This window comes from Enhydra lutris, unplaced genomic scaffold, assembly GCF_002288905.1.
Source record: "Enhydra lutris kenyoni isolate GAN:26980312 unplaced genomic scaffold, ASM228890v2 scaffoldscaffold39, whole genome shotgun sequence".
In the NCBI taxonomy this organism is placed as follows: domain Eukaryota; kingdom Metazoa; phylum Chordata; class Mammalia; order Carnivora; family Mustelidae; genus Enhydra; species Enhydra lutris.
Genome location: NW_019154123.1, coordinates 10696173 through 10718466, shown reverse-complemented (window position 1 = coordinate 10718466; position 22294 = coordinate 10696173). Strand labels below are relative to the sequence as shown.

Below are 22294 nucleotides of genomic sequence, written 5' to 3'. Positions count from 1 at the left end.
CCCTCTAAACCCAGAGGAAAAAAAAGAGGAAGAAAGGATTTCTTAAAAAACTTCACGGCATATTACTTTCTTCTTTTTTTTTTAACTACATGAAATCTAATTTCTATTTTATTAGTTCAAATTTCTTTTCCTCAAATGGTTTTCTGAACTCTAAGTGAGCAAGAATGTTTAAAAGTTGTCCTCTCATTTAATAAAAAGAATTGAAAACTTTTTCAATACAATTTTAAGTTACAGCAAACCAGCTGCCTTCAAAGCAGTTCAGCTGTGCTTCAAAAGTAAATAGTACTTTTACAGCTGAATTGGGAGTCTTCAATGATGCCATTTTAGTTTCTTAAGTTCAACATTAAAGCAGCCCAGTTGCCTACCAATGAGCTCATCAGTGCCTGGAAAAATGTTAGGCATGAAGAGATTGGACAATTTCAGAACCAACTATCAAGGAACCCACACACCCCTTTTAACATCTAGGAAGTCTTAAAAAGATGCATCAAAAGATAAAATGAATACAAAATGATAATCAAAAATCGAAACCCTGGCCTCAATCTTTTCCATGACCACCAGTATACCTCATTTTATATCGCGGAGTGTATGGAGTTTGATGTTGCAAGAATTTTGAAGATGGTGTTTAAAGTCCACGTGTGTTATTCTTATTTTCTTCATTCAGTTCTTATAGTTATGACATACACAACCAAATGAGCTCAGAGTTCTTAACTTATATTCCGTTTATAACTTAAAAAAATACATTGCTTACTAAGAGGTTTTTATACAGAAGGTCCATTTTTTACCTACTTATGTTACTTGATAAAGGCCTTTAAAATATTTATACATTAGCTTAAAAAAAAGTGTTACCATAATTAAGTATTGTGAAATAAATGCAGATGGATTCATTCTAAGCACATAACTCCTAGAGAGTGTATTTACGTTTTTCTTGGCGGGTCTTCCGACCATCCTTCTATCTCTGTTTATTAGGCAAAATGTTAACCCCAAACAGGTTATGGTCTTCGTTGTTAAACTTAAAAAATGAGCATGTGTTTGTGATTTAAATTTACAGTGTTTTGAGTGACTTTTCAATCGTTCTTTTTAAAATCAGTAAAATATCATCAAGAAAATATTAACATGCACCTAACTGAGAGGGCCATCTTTGACTCTTGAAAGTTACTTCACATAAGCAGACAACCCTACCATGTCATACCATACAAACAATTTTAATTGTGTAGTTACAGTCAATAACCACTCCTAATCAGAACATTTCTGCATAAAGAAAATTGTGATACACTTATAAAAACAGCCAGCTGTAACAAAATAGCTGGTGTTTTCATAGCCATAAACTCATAAAAAAGAAATACACCTTTATACAGAAATTTTATACAGATGTAGCTTTAAAATTGATTGTAAACCAAAGGAAGACACATTGCAAACATCAATTATTTTCACATTAATTGCATAATTTTCTAAGGTGATCTATTAGTTTTATTTACCTAAGCTTATTTGCATGATAGTAAAAATTGCATACAACAATAAGAGTGAAGCTTATAGTATGAATTGCTTGGATAACATAGAGCACTTTTTATAGGCAACTGTGTAAAGCACATTTTCTCTATTTAAAACTTTTAAGACACTTTGTTTTACTGCCCATCAAAATACATTTATAAATAGAAAAGAATCAGTATGGTAACAAGAGAAGCAATATTACATTTAACGGAAACTTCCAAAAAATTAATTACAACATGATGCTGCAGGATCTACAAATAAATAATGAGGACTAAATTGTGTTTCACATTTTCTTTTCATTTTTTAAAAAATCATGTAACAATGAGAATGAAAAAAATTACAGTGAACTTTTATTTCGAAAATAAAAACAAATTTGAATTACGGCAGTGCCATATAATACAAGGCATTTGTTGGCATATGTCATCTTTAAACTGCATTCCACAGTCTATAGTTCTTTTGTAACATACAATAGAGTAACAAACTCTTTTTTTTTTCTTTTTTTAAAATAAGGGGCGAGTTTCCAAAGATCAGTGTGGAGTGTTACAGAAATAATTAAAGGAAGGAAATAATAATCACAGAAGTTATAATGCTTGTTTGAGGCTCCAGAATAATTTTTCAAAAAAAAAAAAAAAAAAAAAATCACCGGTATCATGCTTACGGGGTACACACCTTGATGTGTCCCGTGAACACAAATTTTAATTTTTAATACCAAACAATCCTTGATGCTTCACCTGGGGCTGCCAAGCAGTTTGTAAAACAGAGTAAAACATTTAGTGCAGTCTGCATTATCCTTTCTCCACTTTCCTGTTTGTGCAAGTTTCTGAAGATTCATTGGCCAAACAATGAACAACAAAGGTTTTCTGAGAGAATACACGGTGGACTTCTCATTTCGTTAGTAAATACCAGTGGCACTGATGAATGAAAATAATACTTTGATCTCAGTCTTTCAAGTCAGTGTTAATGTCCGTGTTTCCTTCCACTGACAGCTCTTCTTCTAGCTTCACCGAGAAAAGGGTGTTAGCATTTTTGTCTTGGACACTCTCTTCCAGATCCTTAAGCAACTCCTCTTCCTTGTATTCGGCCACATCCACCTCCAAGCCGGAGTTGTCCTTCAGTTTGCCGTGGTGCTTCAGATAATACCGCTGGTTCTGAAAGAACTTGATGATGGTGTACTTGGGCAGGTCAAGCTGCGCGGACAGAGTCTGGATGGCCTCTTCGTCCGGGTACAGGCCTACGTCTTGGATGAAACTCTGGAGGATGCCTAGGGCTTCCACGGAAATTTTCGTTCGTGGCCGGGTCTTCTGCCGGTTCTCGTCCTCGGCCTCTGCGGGAGAGGCCACGGTGGGCTGCCGCGGGGGGAGGCGGGGCCCGGCGGGCTGCTGCGCCTGCGCCTGGGGGGGCGGCGGCGCCGGCTGCTGCTGCGCCTGCGCGGGCGGCTGCTGCTGCAAAGAAACAAATGGACAGTCAGAGCTCGGTCTTCCCTTCCCGGCGGCGGCGGACAAAGCCGGCTTGAAGGAGGAAACTGGGGGCTGGGGATCCCACCTGTAGTTTCTCCCACCTGGAGCTCCTCCGAGTGGGACAAAGATTCAGGACCAAAAGGGAGGCCAGCCAGATGGCTCACAGCAACAGGGAAAGAAGGCAAAATGATAAGAACCAGGAAGGGGAGGCCTGAGTAGGGTTTTGGGGGGCTACTGGGCTTCCTCATCAGGGGTCAGTGGAGCCTCCCTGCCCTTCATTTTCAGTCTGGCTCACGGAAGTGAAAGCTCAGCACGCTGAAAATGTGAGCCGTGAACTTCACCAGAAGGATACGCATCAGAAGGCGAAGACAGCAAAGCAAATTATGATGTAAATAATTAACAAAGATTTAATATGAAGATTGAGGAGTAAGGATTTCAAAGGCATTTTAGAAGGGAGTGCTACAGAGCTGTGGGGGGAAGAAACCTGTGTTTTGCCCCATTTCATCCATGGCTAAAGCATGGAGCAAGAATAGAAAGTCTTATTTAAATTCCAAATAAAATGGATAAATGCCTGCTGTTCTTCCGCATTATCCCTTCAGACTCCAAAGGATTTCTGAGATTCTCACGTTTGTGAATTTCCTACCAGTCAGTTCGGATTTAATACACAATTTCTTACCAAATTGCACTAGGCTGACACTGCAAGTTTTTTCTTACTGAAAAATAAAAGTTTGATCCACTGTACAACGGCTAGCAAATTGTTTTGTCTATAGTAAACTCATGTGATTAGGATTTAAATTTAGTGTATACAGACACTTCTTCATAATTAGTGTCTGTATATGTGCTGTAATTTCCATACACAATTATACATAACAAATGTGTGACACATGCACATACTGTATACTCTATAACCATAATTCTTATCATCAAAGCAAATCAACCTGTAAGCGGCAAAATATTAGCACGTTTTTACTGTGCCTAAGCATTTCTTTTTATCCCCCTAAGAAACAATTTTATTAAAAACAATTTACATCTTCAAACAAGTACTATTTTTATTACTATACATATACCTTTCTCTTTTTTTTGTTTTTGCTAAACAGTAAGTTTTTCAGGTTTTCATGATTATTTAGTGCTTGATATCCTAAGGAATTCTCTTTTCCAATTTATCTTTAATACATACTCAAGGATTTTTTTTTCCTAGTGATGGATAACCCTATTATTGTTTTTAGCTATATATATAGCTAAAACAATAATATATTGTATATATTGTATAAGTATATATGTATATATATATATATATATATACATATATATATATATATATTCCCCACCCACCCCCACAGCAATACCAAAAAAATAATGCAGGTGATTCAAAAAAGACAGTAGAATTTTAGGACTCTGGAAGGCAGTGGCATTTTCTCTTAAAGGGAAAAGCTAAAAACATCCCTTTAGATTTAACAGGAAAAGGTTCTATAGTTCCAGTTCACTCAACACGCTTCCTTAGAAATCAAGGCCATAGGGCACCACAAACTACCTGATCCCAGAGCTTTCCAATCTAGATTCATAGGGGGGTTCCCTCAGTGGATGAATGCAGGTAAGTCCCATGACATGACCAGCTAAGCACAAGGCTGAATCTGCTGGCACAGTGGTCCTTGGCCACCACCATGGTTAGTACGTCCTCTGCCAAGTCTGAAAATCCTGACCAAGGGAGCAGGTCTTTATACCACCCCCTCTCTTGCTGGCATAGGTAACTTGTGCCCGCTCACCTGGGGAGCAGCACTGAGCCATGGTGCAGGGGTCAGCAGGCCCGGTAAGAAAACGCCTCTAGACTCTCCTTTCCCAAGGGTGGTGGGAGAGGGGCTCTAAAGGAAAGACAAACAGACATGACTCACCCCTAACCTGTGTTCTGTGAGGTTGTAGGGAGACAGCTACAAGGTGAAGGAAGGGCCGAGGAGTCAGAAACAAGATTCCAATTAGGTTTCCCTCCCCTCCTCTCTTTGGACAGTATCCAAGGTAGAAAGTTGAGATTGTACAAACCTTCTCTACAGAAACGGCAGTTAATTCCCTTCCAAAAGGGCAGTATTGATAGTCATTAAAAAAATTTGAGCTCTCACACAAAAAAAACAACCCAATTCTAACAAAGACGCACTTGCCAAACCAGTAGGGCAAAAAAGGGGGATCCTGCCACTTAGTGGGTGGGGAGATGAGGGAAGAGGAACACAATACACATGCTGAAAAAAGTGTGCTAATTTTCCTTTTATTCCCCTGAGCAAGATGGCAGTGTATCGTTGTCTCTTGCTAAAGCCTATGTTTAGACTGGCAGGAAGAAGAGAAACGTGAATTTCCCAGCTAAGTTTAAAGCTCTATTTACTTAGTGCTATATTGAATCGGCCAAGGTAAACCAACCTGAATCTGCTCCGCTGGAACGTGGATAATGTGAGGCGGCCTGTCGCCATGGTGATGCACCGCATTGCTCTCCTGTTCATAAATGGCATCACGTTCTGGCTGAGGAAGACTGAGGAACCTTCGGATCATGGAGAGGTTCTCCCACAGAGTCCTGTTTTCTGGAGAAGGATCTTCTTTCCAGCGCAACAGCTCACACAACCACCCCTTAGAGACAAGGGCATTATAGGTCAGTTTGTGCCTGTGGGGGGTTGATACTTTCCAGTAAGGGCTAAAAAGAAAAGACCCTGTGAAGTTAACTTTTTTTCCTAAGCTCAAAAACACTGCAATCTGCTTTAAAAAAAAAAAAAAAAAAAAAGTTTTTTAACCTGTTAAGAGGAAATAGCTGAGGCTATCAAGGAGGCAGGCTGTTTCCAATAAATGTTCAGATTTGCATTGTAAAAGAGTCATGTTTTTTAAGATTCCAAGGGCAAGACACATTTACCACGGACTTTGCAATATGTGAAATAGGAGAAAAGCAAAGTTGAACGTGCTTCTCATCTTGCCCAGCCTTCTTGTCTGATGAGCAGCCATCTGAGTTCCTGAAGGTATTTAAGAGATAAGATAGATTTTTAAAATAATTTGTTTCCTAAAAGGATTCCCAAAGTTCATGATTTTTATATTCGGAAGGAAACTATGTGTAAAGTGTGTGTGTGTGTGTGTGTGTGTGTGTGACAGAGAAAGGATACATGCTATAGAGTGAGCAAGAATGTTGTCCATTGTAAAGCATAATCATCAGAATGGGTGTTAGAAGACTTCTCCAAGAAACAGCTTTCCAGAAAGACATCTCAGAGCCTGTTTTTTCTGCCCACTGCAGTGTGCAACATATGATTCACCAGACAAGAATTTTAATAGATTTCCTGAACTGAGAGAGAAGGAAATGTCCAATGAATGCCAAAACCTGCACCTCTCTGATGACTCCCCTCATCCCAAACGTTCTTCATCTCAGCTGCATGATGGACGGTAGGCAATGGGGCGGAGAGTAAGAGGGACTGTTCCACCCAGACCCCCTTCAGGCAACCACCTCCAGCTGCGTGCTGCCTGCTAAAAGCTCACAGCCATACTCTTCTCTGGAGTCGTGTTTGGAGTCACCTCACTTGGAGATGACTGGACAGTTACTCCACATCCTCGTTGACTCCCTCACACGCTGGGGTGGCCAGTGATTGGCTTACCCAGGGGTACAATGTCCCTACCCTCTTCCTCCAAAGGGACAACTCAATCCTTCAATTTACTCTCTGGAGATGGCCCTCCCCCTTCTTCTTGCTCCCTCCCCCCATCAATACAGACTACCTGAGACCATAATCTTACTGGACCCCTTCCTTCCCTATCCTCCCTCACTTCTTCCAGGTCCTTCACCAAATCATAGACACCTGATTCCCTGTCTTAGGCTCTGCTTTAGGGACTTGACCTAAGATGAAGGGATTCCTTGGAAATTCCAAGTAAATTACTTGGATGAGAGTGGAATGAGAACAGTTTATTATCTGATTTTTAGAACTAGCAAAGGAGAGAGAGAGAGAGAGAGAGAGAGAGAGAGAGTGTGTGTGTGTGTGTGTGTGTGTTGTGATTGTTATCGGGGGTGAGACCAGAGAATGGTATGACTTTTCTTCTCTTCATCCCAAACTAAGCCACTGGAGAAAATTCTCCTTCCCCTTCCAACTGCAATATGCAGTGAAAAGAAATAGGCCCATTCTTCCTCAAAGGGCTGATTTGAGAGAATTTAAAAGAAAAGCTGGAAAGCTGATAACATCAACTTCCCAAGGCCCACATATTAACCAGCCAAGGGTGAGTGACTGTTGCTAAACCTCATGAGATCTACTAATTTTTCTGAGACATTTGTTTCTCTACTCCGCAGGTCTTGTAATTAAACAAACACGTACAAGGGGTCGGTCATGCAATCATGCACCCATTCAATGCCACTGAATGTGTAATTCAAGGCTAAGAGAGCAAGCAGTAAACTGAAGATTTACCTGAGAGAATATTAGTTAAAAAAATAATAATTGTGATTAGAATGTCACTGAATATGCTTCTTTTCTAACCACAGCAACTCTATGTTTATTTCCAGAAAAATATGATGATGTGTCATATTTTAGCTCTATTTATATGAGTATAATATTAACTCTCAAACTGTATTTGAGTATTTGAAGTATTTGAGACCCACTTGCATATGGTGCCCTGGAGATGTTTATTTAGCTCTTATTGGCAAATATTTGCTATCTGGATTGAGCCATGAAAACATTTTATATTTTCCTATATCTCAGCTACTTCTTTACACTTTACCTCTAAGTTCTGATGTTGTGCAGGTTTTAGATACACACCTTCCTGCAGGCTTGAATATTAACTATGGTGAAGAGACGCTCCTCTCCTTTGTCTCCATTCTTCACTTACGGCAAATTGAGAGGCCCCCATGCCTGAACAGAGCAAATTGCTACAATTCTATTGACCTTTCAAGATGTTAGAAGGTTCATAAAAAACAACAGAAAAGTTATTCTGGGGAGGATAGCTTTTTTGTACTTAGCTGGTATTGTATACTCTTGCAGTAAGTGCTAAACATGGAATATCTAAGATTTTTTTTTTTAAGAAATAAACGTTTGTAACTATAAATTGCTAAAAGTTAAATTAAGAACAATTCACATAAGAAATGCTTCTTGGAGAGAGCTGAAAAACTCCAATAATTTTTCCAATCCTTTAGAACTTCTTAAAGTAACAGATCAGTTAGCACTCGGATATATGTGAAAAAACATGTGGATCACAGATGTTCTTTGGAAAAGAAAATCATTAGTTCTTTTAAAATGGCTAATAATGATAGCTAATTCCTAAACAATCACACTCACGCTGGTTTAACAAATATTTCAGAAAAGGAGCCCTGACTCATTCAACAAATATTTTGCTCATATTGTCACTTCTGTGTATCTATACTTATGAGATGGATCCTTATTTTTATTAATTGTCCATGACTAACATAACATTTCCAGTAGTTTGCTATTAACCTCTGCCCTTAAATAATACTTCTAATTCCTTATCTAAAAATAATTTGATGAATTATAAGTCTGAAGCATGTCTCTGCTAGCCTTTCAAGAGACATGATGATTTTAAGAGACTGAAATCAGATGCTTCTTAGAAAAATATTTAACGGTGCAGCTGGGAACTGTTAGTTCTACAAGGGTATTCCAAAAAGAAAGAAAAAAAAAAACTAAACTAAAAGCAGGGAGTGCTTTTCTTGATGTGTGTATCTCTTAAAAAATATTGGAAAACAGACATTTTGACACGCTAGTTCTTTGTCAGTAGAGACACTGGCTCATTCCCAATTTATGCTGGCAAAAATAAGATTAATTCATTCTAATACTATTTAAATACCTTGGAATATTTTGACTGCCTCAGATCCTATCAATTGAGACTCTATTAATGATGACAGTAATCCGATCTATGTTTTGCCCAAAGTGACTAAAAAAGCCAAAAGCTTTCTAATTCCCCAATATCTTTTACTAGGTCACTTTTCCATAAGTGATACTGTTAGAGCAAATAAACTTGGTAAGACAATGAACATGTCAGAATATTGTAATATCTGACAAATAATGATGATTCCCCTAAGTACTGTATTAGTTTTTAAATGACAAATGTATAGATTTACTTGGTAGAGGAGAGACAAGAAATGAAATGCAGTACTTTGCTGCAAAATGTGAACATAATTACATTTTTAAGAGTGGTCTCTGGGACTTGAAATATTGTAAGACCATAGGCAGGAGTAGTGAGCTACTTTCCAAATTAAATTAGATCACGACTGTTCCGTACAGTAGAAAAGACAGGAGAATAACAGCCTTAAAATAATGAGACGAATCCATTCTCAAAAACTAAAATGGTACAAGGAACAACCTAAACTTTAAATGTAGTAAATTTGCCAAGCAACATTACACTGCATATAAAGAGGGCAAAATATAAACAGTAGCCACATGTAAATAAATTAGTAAAACTTTCAGGATGTTACTACTTTTCAAACTGACGAAGTTTAATTTGACACCTTCTGTTCTAAACCCTTTGTTTCTATTCAAAATCACGCCTTGAGCTGTTGCTATCAATCACAGCACTCCCCCTATTACTTAAAAAAAACTGGCATGAACCCTGAATAAGCTGAAAATGCCATGCAGATGAATTCTGAGATAATATGTTCAAACCTGTTATATACAACACAAATCCTGTAAAGTTATGTATTGTAAACCTACATTTATTGAGAATTAAAAGTCTTAAATCCATCTGCCACAAAGGAAATACTGTTATGTACTTTATAGTAACCAAGAACCATCTGCAAATGTCTTGCTACCGTAAGCAAGAAAATGGTGCAGAAGATGCATAAACCTAAGACTGCATGAAATAAATAACATTCGTTTGACTGGTTTTGGTGAGGGATCTATTAAAAAAAAAAAAAAGTAAGATCGGGGGGAAAAAAGGAAAGAGAAAATGCAGAATGACTGCCAAACCAGTACTGAAAAAAAGCAAAACAAACTCAATGACAACACAATGGCAATTTATTATGGTCCATGAAACACATGACTGTATGCTCATTTTAAAGGAAAAATTAGCAGTTCTAAACTCAATATTCTAATGATGTGCTTTACTGACAGAATCTTGTTGTACCACATTTAAATAAAAATCCTGGCACCTTCATCTCTCAGCTGCTAATTTCCAACCAAACTCAATTCCTGATTTCTACTCCACTCTTTTTAGAGCAATTAATTCAAGTCAATTCAGTTTGAACATTGTAACGGAGAAGGGGTACGCAATGATTTTAATTGAGTCAGAGAAGTAACCTCCTTTCTTGAATGAATCTATTGTACCTCTACAGACTCACGCACGTCAAAAAGAGAACCCTTCCAAGGGCTTGTTCTGTGACAAAGGTGGGAGCACGTAACACAACTAGTTTTCCAGGAGAAAAGAGGCTTCAGCGTTCTCTGAGAAAAAAACTCATTTCCTACAATATACAGGTATGTATCTGTTACTGTTAGGTACATATACATTTTAAATCCAAGAGCTATAAAAATGAAAGAAAGAAAATGACAATTCTTGCTGCAATGAAGAAGGAAAGATACATTTTAAGAAACGGAAGGATAATTTGAATTCTAAAAAGCAAAACATTTTACAGTCTGTATTTATTCGCCCCACCCTCATCTTTAGGTGTTATTTGCAGAAGTATTTTGTTCCAGTCTCTGGGGCATATAGTATAATAATATATGATATTAAAAGAAATCAATCTAAATAGGGACGTATTTGATACAAACATTTTAGTGGAAAGCATGAATTACATTTTAGCAAGTAGTAGGAACAAGGATTAAGTACATAATCCATTAAATAGTACTTCCAACACAAAAAATTCAGTATTGTAGACTAAACTACACCAGGCATTTTGAATGAGTACATTTTCAACAACAACTAACTATAAAGCTAGCAATTTATCATTCAGCAAATAATTTTCTACTTTTAAAAGAATCCGTAAGTGTTACTTATGCTAATGAAGACAGTTTTTAATCTGCCCACAAACATGCTAATAGAGGGCAATTTTTTTTTTATTTACAAAGCTGACGGCACTCAAGGGTAATTTCATATCAATGTTCTATAAGCTGGGGGGAAAATGGGTTCTAATTGTCAGAGTTGCGGAATCTTTCACCTTTAGCATGAAGGTTTAAAGCTATCACAAAGACGAAAAGTGACTAATGACGTTTTAAGCTACCCCTTTAACATCCCAGAAGCGTTCCATTTTCACACTTATGTTTTTAACACTCGCTGCCTCAAATACAGTCTTAACACACAGTACTTTTCTGGGGGCCCCGAATGCAGAGACACACAAGGCTCAGAGGGAACAACCCTGGCTTCCAGGTCTGAGGCCTGGCGGCTTCATACACCAACTTCAACCCTCTTTTTCAAGAACAATAATCACACTTCAAACAGTGAGAAACGGAACAGTGGCAAAGCAATATTGAAAGCATTTTTAAATTATTTACTAGGTTAAGAGGGTGAAATGATACTTTAAATACATCAAATTTCATTGTCTAGGCCATTTTTTGGTGGCAGAGTGGTATTGATCTTTCCAAATGCTTAAAATTAACTATTTTCCAGAAGGTCATTATTTGATTAACGTCATTAAAGTTGAGGGCAAGAAGCGATGCACTTTTTCTTCTTCCCCATTCAAATCATCATATAATTTAATAAAAACCATCCCATCATGTCCTGTAATAAAAACGCTTATCTTAAGATACTGTTCTTTACCTAACATATTAACCTTTAAATGTTATGAAGTTCTTCAGAAGAAAAACCTTTGCTAAAGCAGATTATTCTATAACATAATGAGAGGCCCCCACCATTAACATTAATAAAGATACATGTCCTCTTCTATGGAATTAGTAGGAAATACATTAATCTTTCTCCCCAGTTTAATAACATCTACTTTATGTACAACGAAGAGAATCTCAGCAGGCACCATGAGTAAGTTTTCCTGCTAAGTTAACAATGGTCTTATTCAAGAAAACATGGGAACTGAGTATGAACAGAGACATACCAATCAATGTTCATGCTAAAAGTGGCACATTACATCCACTTTATTTAAAGATGGGTTTTAGAAAGAAACACTTAGGGTCGTGAGTTCAAGTCCCATGTTGGGTGTGGAGCCTACTTAAAAAAGAAACAAATTTAAATGGGATACTTGTGTGTGTATATATTCCCCAAATATGTTTATTTTCAAGGTATGGTTTCTGGTATTTGTATTTGCTGAAAAGAAAAAAAAACCACGATATTTAAAAATGATTATGATTTTTACATTTCTCTTTCCAGGTTATATAAGGAACTTATTATCTTTGCGAAAAATCTGTGGGTTTCCATATTGTGGAAATAGGACAGACAATGACCACCCATAAATTTCTCATGAGTCCATTTTTGCTATTTTGTCTTTAAGAGGTTAAATGCATCTAGCAGAATTTCCTGGAGGTTTCTTTCTTTTCTTTCTTTCTTTCTTTTTTTTTTTTTCTGGAGGTTTATGTTCATACAATCTGAGGAAAAACTCCCATTAAAATTTAGTGAATTTTGAATAATCAGAATCATTGGTAAATAACTTTTTTAAAGATTTCATTTATTTATTTTACAGAAAGAGGCACATCGAGCGAGGGAACACAAGCAGGGGCAGTGGAAGAGGGAGAAGCAGGCTTCCCGCTGAGCAGGGAGCCCGATGTGGGGCTCAATCCCAGGACCCTAGGCTCATGACCTGAGCAGAAGGCAGACGCTTAATGACTGAGCCACTCAGGGGCCCTAGTAAATAATTTCTATTATGCAATTTTGCTCAAAATTTAAGCAAGTAAAAGAATGAAAGTGGTTTTTATGTACCTTTCTTTTCTACCTTCTCAAAGTCACTGACTTTATGGCACACATAAATATAGTGTTTTTCCTTTTGCTACAGATTGTTTGATCCATATTAAGATTATCAGATGACAATCTGGCCAGAGTGATAAAAAGTTCTCACTTAAAAAGGTTGTTGAGAAGGAGATCTTACAGTTTAAAGAATATTTTCAGGAGGGAGAATCTGAGCAGGAAAAGAAGGAATGAAGAGAAAAGCATGAAACTGTAGATAATATATTAAAGTAGCAAGAAAATAATCTTGTAGCTTGAAACAGAATTTTTCCAAAGAAAGGCTGCCTTTTCCTTTAAAGATATTAGATTTGGAAAATATCTAACCTAAATGTTTAATTTTTCTTATACTTCATAAACTTACCTGCTTTCAAGATAGTTTTTTCAAAGCTTAAATGAAACAAACAAAAATCTGGCTTATATGCCTGATGCTTGAATATGGGCTTGGAAAAAGAATTTTTTGTTTTTCCCCTCAACTGAGATGTATTTTTGACATATAAGTTTCAGTGATGTGATTTGGCTCCTGTTTAACATTTATACACATTTTATAACATTATACACATAACATTTATAACATTTATACACATTTTATAAGATATTTAAATTAATATCAATTTTTTTTTAAAGATTTATCCATTTCTTTAGAGAGAGAGAGAAAGCACATGTGCATGAGCAGTGTGGTAGGGGCAGAGAGAGAGAGAGAATCTCAATCAGTCTCCAGCTGAGCACGGGCTCAATGGAGGGCTCAATCCCACAACCCTGAGATCATGACCGAAGCCAAAACTAAGAGTTGGATACTTAACCGACAGAGCCACCCAGGCACCCCAGTATCTTACTTAAGTTTTTATTCCCTTCTCGTTCTCTATAGTTAGTGTCATTAAAAAGCAGAAAACTGAAGGGGGGAAAAAACCAGAAAACTCAGTACTCCCCAGGTTCATCAATTTTAGCCTTGTTTCTATCATAAAGAATCATTGGCCCCTTTTCACCTGTTCACCCATGCCTTGTCAGTCTGGGACACTTCTTCCTTGAATTATGCTCTTAGACACCACACATTCTTTTTAATTACTTCCAATGGACAATTATTTCAATTTCTGACAAGGAAGATTTTAAGTAATCATTCCTTTTCTTAACTCAGAGGAAAAAGTACACCAATGTTGGTGGAGAATGAGAATAAGTGCTACCACACAGAGTTGTGACGCCTACAAGAAGCAAATAAATATGATGTCTAATTTAGTCTATGGACCTTTCTGACAGATAAATTACAAGTGTAACTAAGCTTTCTGGAACTCCCCTAGCCATCTCTGAGATGCCCTTGGAAAAGACAGGCTGGGATGAAAATCACTGGTCTGGTGTTCTGCTTTCAAATTGCCAAAGTTATCTTACTGCCCAAAATGACCTTCAAAGACTTCCCATTTTAGAGAAAATGCTCACACTCCCTAGAAGAAACACTCCCCAGAGCTGCCTTGAAGGCTACTCCCAATCACATTCAAGTCCTAATTCATTGGACTATTTATTACGTGTTACCCAGCATTTCCCCACACTCTATTCTTCATTCTTCGTACTAACAGGAAAGCCCTTTCTCCTTTTTCCTGCCCATCCAAATACGAACTCTCCTTCAAGTCATGCTCAAGCACCTCAGGATTTCGATAAAGGGTTATATCCCCTATAGGCATTTATGTATGTGAACTTAAGCAAACTACCGTTTTGAGCCTCAGATCCTCCTCTACAAAGAACAGAAAATAATAGTAGTAATCTTGCAGGACTGTGGCTGGTACAAATAAAATAGAAAACATTCAGCCCCATGCCTGGTTCCTAAATAACGAAAAAAGGTCTGATGACTTAACTGAAAGTACTTGCCTAAAAATGCTCACAGTATACTTGGGAAGCATTCAAAAATAACTACCAGTGCAAGGGAGTGCATGATAAAGGTCAATGATGGACAAACATCAAGTGGGATCCAAGTGGTGAGAAGAAGAGATGGGCTGAGTAGTCAAGGAAGTCTTTACTGATAAAAAGTGATACTGGCATGGCCTTGAAAAGTGGGCAATATTTAAAATAAGGTGGATAATGAAAAAAAGAGGGAGATGAATTAGTGATGTGCCAGGAAAAACAGGTAGACCAGTTGCTTTTTGAACTGACTACATCCCCCATTCTCTTATTATAGCTCTTTACCTTACTGGACTTTCCTGAGAATACTTAATTCCTGTGACCTCATCTCCTGAATGTACTGTACTTCCAAGACCAACTTGTTAAGAAAGCCTGGGTTTTAATTTGAATTCTTATTCTACTACTTACTATAGCCCAGGTCAAGTTACTGAAATTCTCTAGACCTTAATTTTCTCCTCTATAAAATGGGGATGACTTTACCACGATTCATAGGGTGTGTGAGAATTAAATGAGACAATTCATGCAGGGGGTTTGGCACACAGTAACAGCATGATGAATGTCATCACTATTTTTATTATTGTTTTCATTATCACGAAGATAATCCAAAGGAATTTGACTATCTAGGGAATTAACGAAAACAAGTCAGTTATCATATCCTAACCTGAACCTACCATCTTCCTCCTACAAACTAGGTTCTCCTCTGATGTAGTTTAACTCAATTAATAGCATCACCACCCACCCAGTCACCTGGGCTGAAAGGCTGTTATTTGAAGTATAAATTGGTATAATCTTACTGAAAGGCAATGTGGAAATGTTTGAATGTAGAAATGTCTAGTAATCACCTTTAAAACACAAAAGCCTTTTTTGATCCAGTAATTCTACTTTTGAGAACTGATCCTAAATAAATGATAAAGATGTATACAAATATTTAACTCTAGTAATGTTCATGTTAGCATTAATTGTGATAGCAAAAGGAGATTCTAACTTAAATATATCTCAGTAGGGAATTAAAAGGTATGTATAGCATCTGAATACATGTAAGACATATATATGTATAGACATATATGTATGTATACGTATATACTCATGTGTATAAAGAACATATATCGGGCTATCTTTAGTTAACTGGGATTATGGGTATTTCTTATGTTCTTTATGCTTGCATTTTTTTTGTTTCTTCTATAATAGCTATATGTTTTTAATAAAAAAAATAGCAAATAGCTTCAATTAAAACTGATTTTTTGGGGCACCTGGGTGGCTCAGCCGTTAAGGGTCTGCCTTTGACTCAGGTCATGATCCCAGGGTCCTGGGATCGAGCCCCACATCGGGCTCCCTGCTCCGCGGGAAGCCTGCTTCTCCCTCTCCCACTTCCCCTGCTTGTGTTCCCTCTTGTGCTGTGTCTCTTTCTGTCAAATAAATGAATAAAATCTTTAAAAAATATATAAAAAAATAAAATAAAAACCTGATTTTTCTTGTCTGTTTGCTTTATAAGAGAACAACCATGAATTCCTGCCAATTCTACTCTTTCAGAAGGTTTCTTGAATTGGTTCCTTATTTTCCATTCCTGCTGCTCTGGTTCAGGCCCTCAGCATTTCTTCCATGAACTAATGGTGACAGGTTTACTAACCTAGGCCACCACCATCTTAGCTGAAATACATTTATCATAAACAAAGGACCACATAAATCTCCGTTTGAATGGCATCCTCTTCACTTTCCTTCACCCAAAGGGCCTGGACAGGCCCTGAGGCTCACACTTCAATGAGTAAGTGTAAAAATGAAACAAGATTCCCTGTAACACTGAAGTGGCAGTAAGTTCTGGGAGAGAGAAAGGTATAAGGCCGCACAACCTGGACTCCTTAGTTAGGGAGAAGAAACTGTATACATCTCTGTTATTCCTGAGGATATCAAGTATTGTAGCAAAGTCCAACAATTTGCATTTATAATGATGTTGCATTTCAAAAAGTAAGATTCAAACTGAGCTCAGCTTACTAGGTTTAAAGAGGTGGAGAAGCACTATTAAAGGCTTCTGTCAAAAGCAAACACATCTGATTGTTTAAAGAAGCTTAATGGGAAACTTCATGTTTCCCAAACCCCTCAATCCAAATAAATATGCGCTTATACGGCAATGTTATGAAGCCAATCTCTCACGTGTTGCCTCCTAAAGTCACTATTAAAATTTTACAGTATTTTTCTATTCAAAATTATGAAGATCATGAAAAAAAATGTTGCTGAATCTCCACATATGCCATGTGCAAAGGAAAAAAAAAGAAATATAACAATTTGAACTTAAGATATGAATCATTTTTAGGTGACGATTTACCTGATACAGTGGTTTGTTTGCTTACAGAAATAACTTACACAGGTTATTTTAATAAATATTTCTGTCAATGTATTTTTAGTTGATTTATATGAAACTTTTCAACACTAGCAGATATCTCCTAGAATGAGCTATACGTCCCATCGTGCATATTTAGGGGCTGGGAATTAAAAATTTAAATCTTCCCTCTATGATATCCTAGGAAAGATAACAAAGAATTTTTAAAACCAGGGGAAGGCAAATTGGGATTGTAAAAGTTATGGGACTCCTATCCTAAGAGGAACAATTAAGCGGGCAGGGTCATTATGAGCTCCCGAGCTACTTATGATTTTGCTGATAAAGTAACACCCATTTTGTGGCCAAAACCCACATCATTTTAACCATTATGCAAACCTACTAATCAGAGGTTGGCCTAATTGAGGGACTCAAATCTTGTGATTCACAAGGACACTTCAAAAAAAGAAAGCATAAATATTTCTAGAAGCATCATGTGGATCCCAGTGACAATGGCTGGGTTATAATTTTACCAATCAAGGGAGACAAGGGAGGCTCGGCTCAGCACAGGCCACGTCAGTCACTCCTCATGACGACTGATCCTGTTTTATACCTGGGGAAGGCGGGCTCCGAGAGGGCCCCGGGGGAAGAGGACAGGAGTCTGACCCTACTCTGTCCTTCTGAGCACAGAGTCCACCCCCACCCCCTGCGAATTCCCACCCAGACTCCCTTAGGAATGAGCTGAGTTTTGTGAGGGAAAAATTGAGAGCAGATGAAATGTGCTTCTGCATCATTTCATCCTTCTACAAATAATTATTAAGTGCCATCTCTCTGCCACCTACTATGCAGGCTAAGAGGAAATGTGGGGACAGATATAATAGGGAGTCATTTCCACCAGCACTTGCAGTCCGGTGAGGGAGGAACAGCTTACACTTCAGATGGAGCTGATATTACAGGTGAGGTTCTCCTGACACAAAGTCTCGAGCCTAAGGGCAAAGGCTCCTCTGTCACAAAGTGCTGCACTGCATGTGGCATCAGAATGTTGGAAAAAAGGCTGCCGATAAGGTTTCTGGTTTTGCTGTTGTTTTAAATGTCACTGCAAGGACTCTAACCCCTGCTTACATGCTCTGAAGTGAAGGGCGTTTGAAAAATAAGCATACTATAAGGTAATAAATAACAAGCATTTCCCTGGTAAATTCAAGAATTGTTCAGCTAATGTACTAGAAAAAATATGTAGTTCCCCTCCCCCCACATATAATTTATCTAATGATTGATCTCATTTCTTTTGTGCCATCGACCCTTCTGGCAAGCTGGTAAAAGCCCACAGATGATGCCTTTCTAGAACAATGTTTTTATATGCCTGAAATAAAATACATAAGATGATGAAGAAAACCAATTATGCTGAAATACAGTTATCAAAACTTTGTGATATAGTAATATAAATCCTTCTTTATTAACACACTAAATAACGAGCTCTAACAACAGATCTGATAACTACTGTAATTTTATAGTGATGAGCAAAGATAATATTTTGAGATATCTGCAATAACTTAATGTAATGTGAAAATATTTGTGACTTTTACCGGTGACAAATTTATACCTATTGTTAATACTACCATGTTCTATTGCCCATATTGATAATTGAATAATATGTCAAAATTCAGTAACATGTTAATGAAAATAAAGATTTCTTTTTCTATCCAAGTTCATGGACCTCTTGGGGGAAGGTGAGCCACAGGTAAAGAACTCCCACCACCCCACATGCATGTGTGTGTATATATACAGACATATAATTCAAATATTTTTCTAGAACTGTCTTATATAAGCTCCTAGTAGTTTAGAAATCTTTGGTATTTATGGTCATGGAACAGATATCCTGGGGTTTTTTTGTTTGGTTGGTTTTTGGTTTTTTGAGGGTTTTTTTTGCCACTAAAGGACCATGCCTGTTAGAGAAGGATTGGAGGAAAATAGTCACTAGTATGATGGTTCACAGATGGTGTCCTGAGGAGACCAGGTTTCCATCACGGAATCTTAACAGTGCCATGGCTGACGAGAATACACACCCTTACCCAATCTCAAGTCGACCAAAATGGGGGAAGACTTTTTTTTTTTTTTTTTAAGGATTTTATTTATTTATTTGACAGACAGAGATCACAAGCAGGCAAAGAGGCAGGCAGAGAGAGAGAGGGGAAAGTAGGCTCCCTGCCAAGCAGAGAGCCCAATGTGGGGCTCGATCCCAGGACCAGATCAGAATCAGATCATGATCTGAGCCAAAGGCAGAGGCTTAACCCACTGAGCCACCCAGGAGCCCCTGGGGGAAGACTTTGATTTATTTATTTCAGTGCTGGAGATTTTATTCATAAAATAATAGTTTGACAGCCTCAGCATTTTTGATTAACAATTGTACTAGTACATATAGACCTCCTTGTTCTTCCCTGGTCCTATTACAAACTCAGAAAATGGGTTTACAACCGTGCATAAATGAGCTGCATGATATTAGTTAATATCATACCATCCAAGTAACTGTAAAGGTAGACAAGATTAGCAGATTATCCTTTGAGAAATTCTATCTGTCGGAAGAGGAACACTAAAAAGGCTTTCCAAAGACACCTGGGTTTCCCAAACAGTAGGGGAAAAGGTAGCAGAACAGACAGAGAATGGCATCAGGGAGAGAAATAGAACAGTGACCTGGGCATGCCATGGGGTGTGTGGAACTATGCAAAGGTTAGGAAACCAGAGGTAAACAAATGATGGTACTGGTTCTCAGCACCACTTTTCAAAGAGCAAATGGTTTTAAAGTATTTGCTTTTAAGATTTGAGGACAGGGCAGGAGGAGTCTAGACAAGTAGAGGGTTAAAGAAAGACAAAAAGTGAATTGGAAAGATGGTTGGGGGGGGCAGGCATAGGTAGAAAATAACTCCCACACAGCCATCTCCTCACCATATACTATACGTAGTACAATGCTGAATTTATCCAGAAATATAATGCAACTTTCTGTCTAGAAATTAAGCTTGATGGATAAGGCTTTAGTCCTTATGGTTATCCAGGGTCCAAGTTATTTAGTCTCTTTAATCAAAATACTAAAATAAAATCATTACCCATTAGGCTATTACCCTTCCCCCCAATCTCCAAACACACAAGCAAAAATTAATTGCAAGCCAGGAAGAAAGAAGGCAATTTAGACAGTAAGAGCTTGGCATGGACTGAACTGGATTTCCTAATAGCATTTGTCTGTTTGTGAATGTATATTTTATTTACCGCCTTCACTTCCTTGACCTTATTGAAAGTAATTTATTTTTAGCTAATCTGCATTTCATTTAAACCACCAAATACTCCATCAATGAACCAGCCAAGCAGCACCCATAACAAGTAGCACTCATGTTGGTACCATTAGTAAATGGGTAAACAGTTAAAGGAGACATTTGGGAATGGACAGTCCTCCGCAGCTATTAAATGCTATAGGTACCAATTTATGAACTTGCAAATATGGGCTTCAAGATATTCCTTCAACTGGGCTGTCATTCCCTGCCCTGTGTTTCTTATTTCACTAACCTCTTCCAAACCTGGGATTTCTCATGCGCCAAGAGTATTTCTTTCCTCTTTAATGCGTTACCCTTCCCAGGACTTACACCAGTCCAAAAATAGTGAAATGTTAAAGGTAGAATTTCAGGCATCAGTTAAAAAAAGAAGCAAGCAAGAAAAAAAACATGTTTCAGGAGGAAACTCTCCAGCAACCCTTCAAAACAGTCACACCGTTTTGTGGCAAACGCGGCCCCGCCGCATATTAAGCCGAGCCCATTTCCCAACTGAACGGAGCTCCTCTCATCTCTATACTGTGCTGGTTCTGCTAGGTCCTTGATAATGAGAGAGAGGTCATCCAGGTGTGTAATCACCAGTCTCAGATGAGTTAAAACAACCTTCAGCCCATTTCGCACTATGTAACATGAAGTTCATACACGGGCTCCCAAGCAATCCATTCTCCCCACTATATCCCACCTATGAAGGCTTTTTGGCTACAGACCCCAAAATAGCCCTTTGTTCAAACTCCCCAAACTAAGCCCTTTCATCATTCAAAACTTTTCCTCCTCTGTGACTCATTTTCAGACTAACACACCTGTCGGCAGTCCTTTCAATCAAAATAGCATCCTTTTTCACACTTGCGCACCTGTCTCAGCAACAAACTCACAGAACCTGGAACTGAAAGGGACATCAGACATAATCTGACCCAACCTATTTTACCTTCCTGACGGAGAGGTTCAGGGCCTGAGAGGTTAAATGGCTTGCCTGGGGCTACGCGGAATGATAGCAGGGGGACCTGGGATCACCACTCCTTGCAATCCTCAATGCTTCCCCTGAGAGATGAAGTTTATATTCAAGTTGTTATATAAACCATCTGTGAGTCTGTCAATTAGCTCCCATTACCCTATTTCTATCTGACACAGACATTCAGGAACATGTCCTCCCATTCCTGTCAGCTTGGGAATACAAAGGTGAGCTACACTGTAAATGATACTGATGACGTCAACAATGAAAAATGCAAACGGTGGGTCCCAAAGAAAATGGCAAGTAGCCAATTCTCCTTCCTCTACATTTTCATGAGGATCCAAGAACACTGCAGAAGAACAATTGTGCAGTGCTAAGGAAAGTGGACTGAGTTGGGCGGGATAAAGTTTTCTGAACTACTTTCTACTGAATCTTCAACTGTGATTTGTTACCAGATACATGAAAGCTGTCCTTTTATTAGACAGAGATATAGCGGGGTCCATAAAGAAAATTACTATCTTTTTTTTTTTGAACAATGGGATTCTTGTAGTCTAATTACATTTAATGAAAAGACATGCTCTTCCCTCATACTCAAAATATTGACTATTCTCAAATTCTGTACATACCACAGCAATCCCTAAACAGTAACTTTTTTTTTTCCCCCTCTCCTTCCTATTCCCTTTGTATCAACAGGTGTGATGGGAGCAAAGAAATTCTAACATGCAAAAACAAAAGTTTGCAAACATGGAAAACTAGTGGATGATTTCTCAGAATGTTAATGAAATCTTTCACTTGCTAAGGAGTAAGTTCAGTTTCCTTTCTGTGGTGAGCTCTACCAATGACTGCAAGATGTGATTCAATTTGCAAGCTGGCTTATCCTTAACATATCTTGAAGTAGCTGTGCAAAAACTTTAGGGTCATTAAAGCAAAGGCAGTACCAATGACATCGTAAGGAATAGGTTTGTTTTGGTTTTTGATTTTCATTTTTTTAACCTCCACTTTTCTTATTTCTTGGGCTCATCCCCATACAGCTATGCTATGTACATCAAACCTCTTCTTGGGAATC

At 38.0% G+C, this 22294-nt stretch overlaps 1 protein-coding gene across 2 annotated transcripts in view; it reads right to left on the bottom strand.

Annotated features, from left to right (window-relative positions):
• Positions 1 to 1110: 1110 nt before the first annotated feature.
• The window catches only part of LOC111155136 (SATB homeobox 1), a 98920-nt gene continuing 77736 nt past the window's right edge, over positions 1111 to 22294 (bottom strand). Inside the window, exons 10-13 of one of the 2 annotated variants that reach the window (XM_022515208.1) lie at positions 5349 to 5552; positions 4709 to 4804; positions 3047 to 3055; positions 1111 to 2930 (exon numbers count right to left, since the gene is read on the bottom strand). In XM_022515208.1, coding sequence (XP_022370916.1) covers positions 2427 to 2930; positions 3047 to 3055; positions 4709 to 4804; positions 5349 to 5552 — 813 coding nt within the window. In that variant the 3' untranslated portion in view covers positions 1111 to 2426. The remainder of the gene's footprint in view (positions 2931 to 3046; positions 3056 to 4708; positions 4805 to 5348; positions 5553 to 22294) is intronic. The other variant, XM_022515209.1, reaches the window with a different exon arrangement.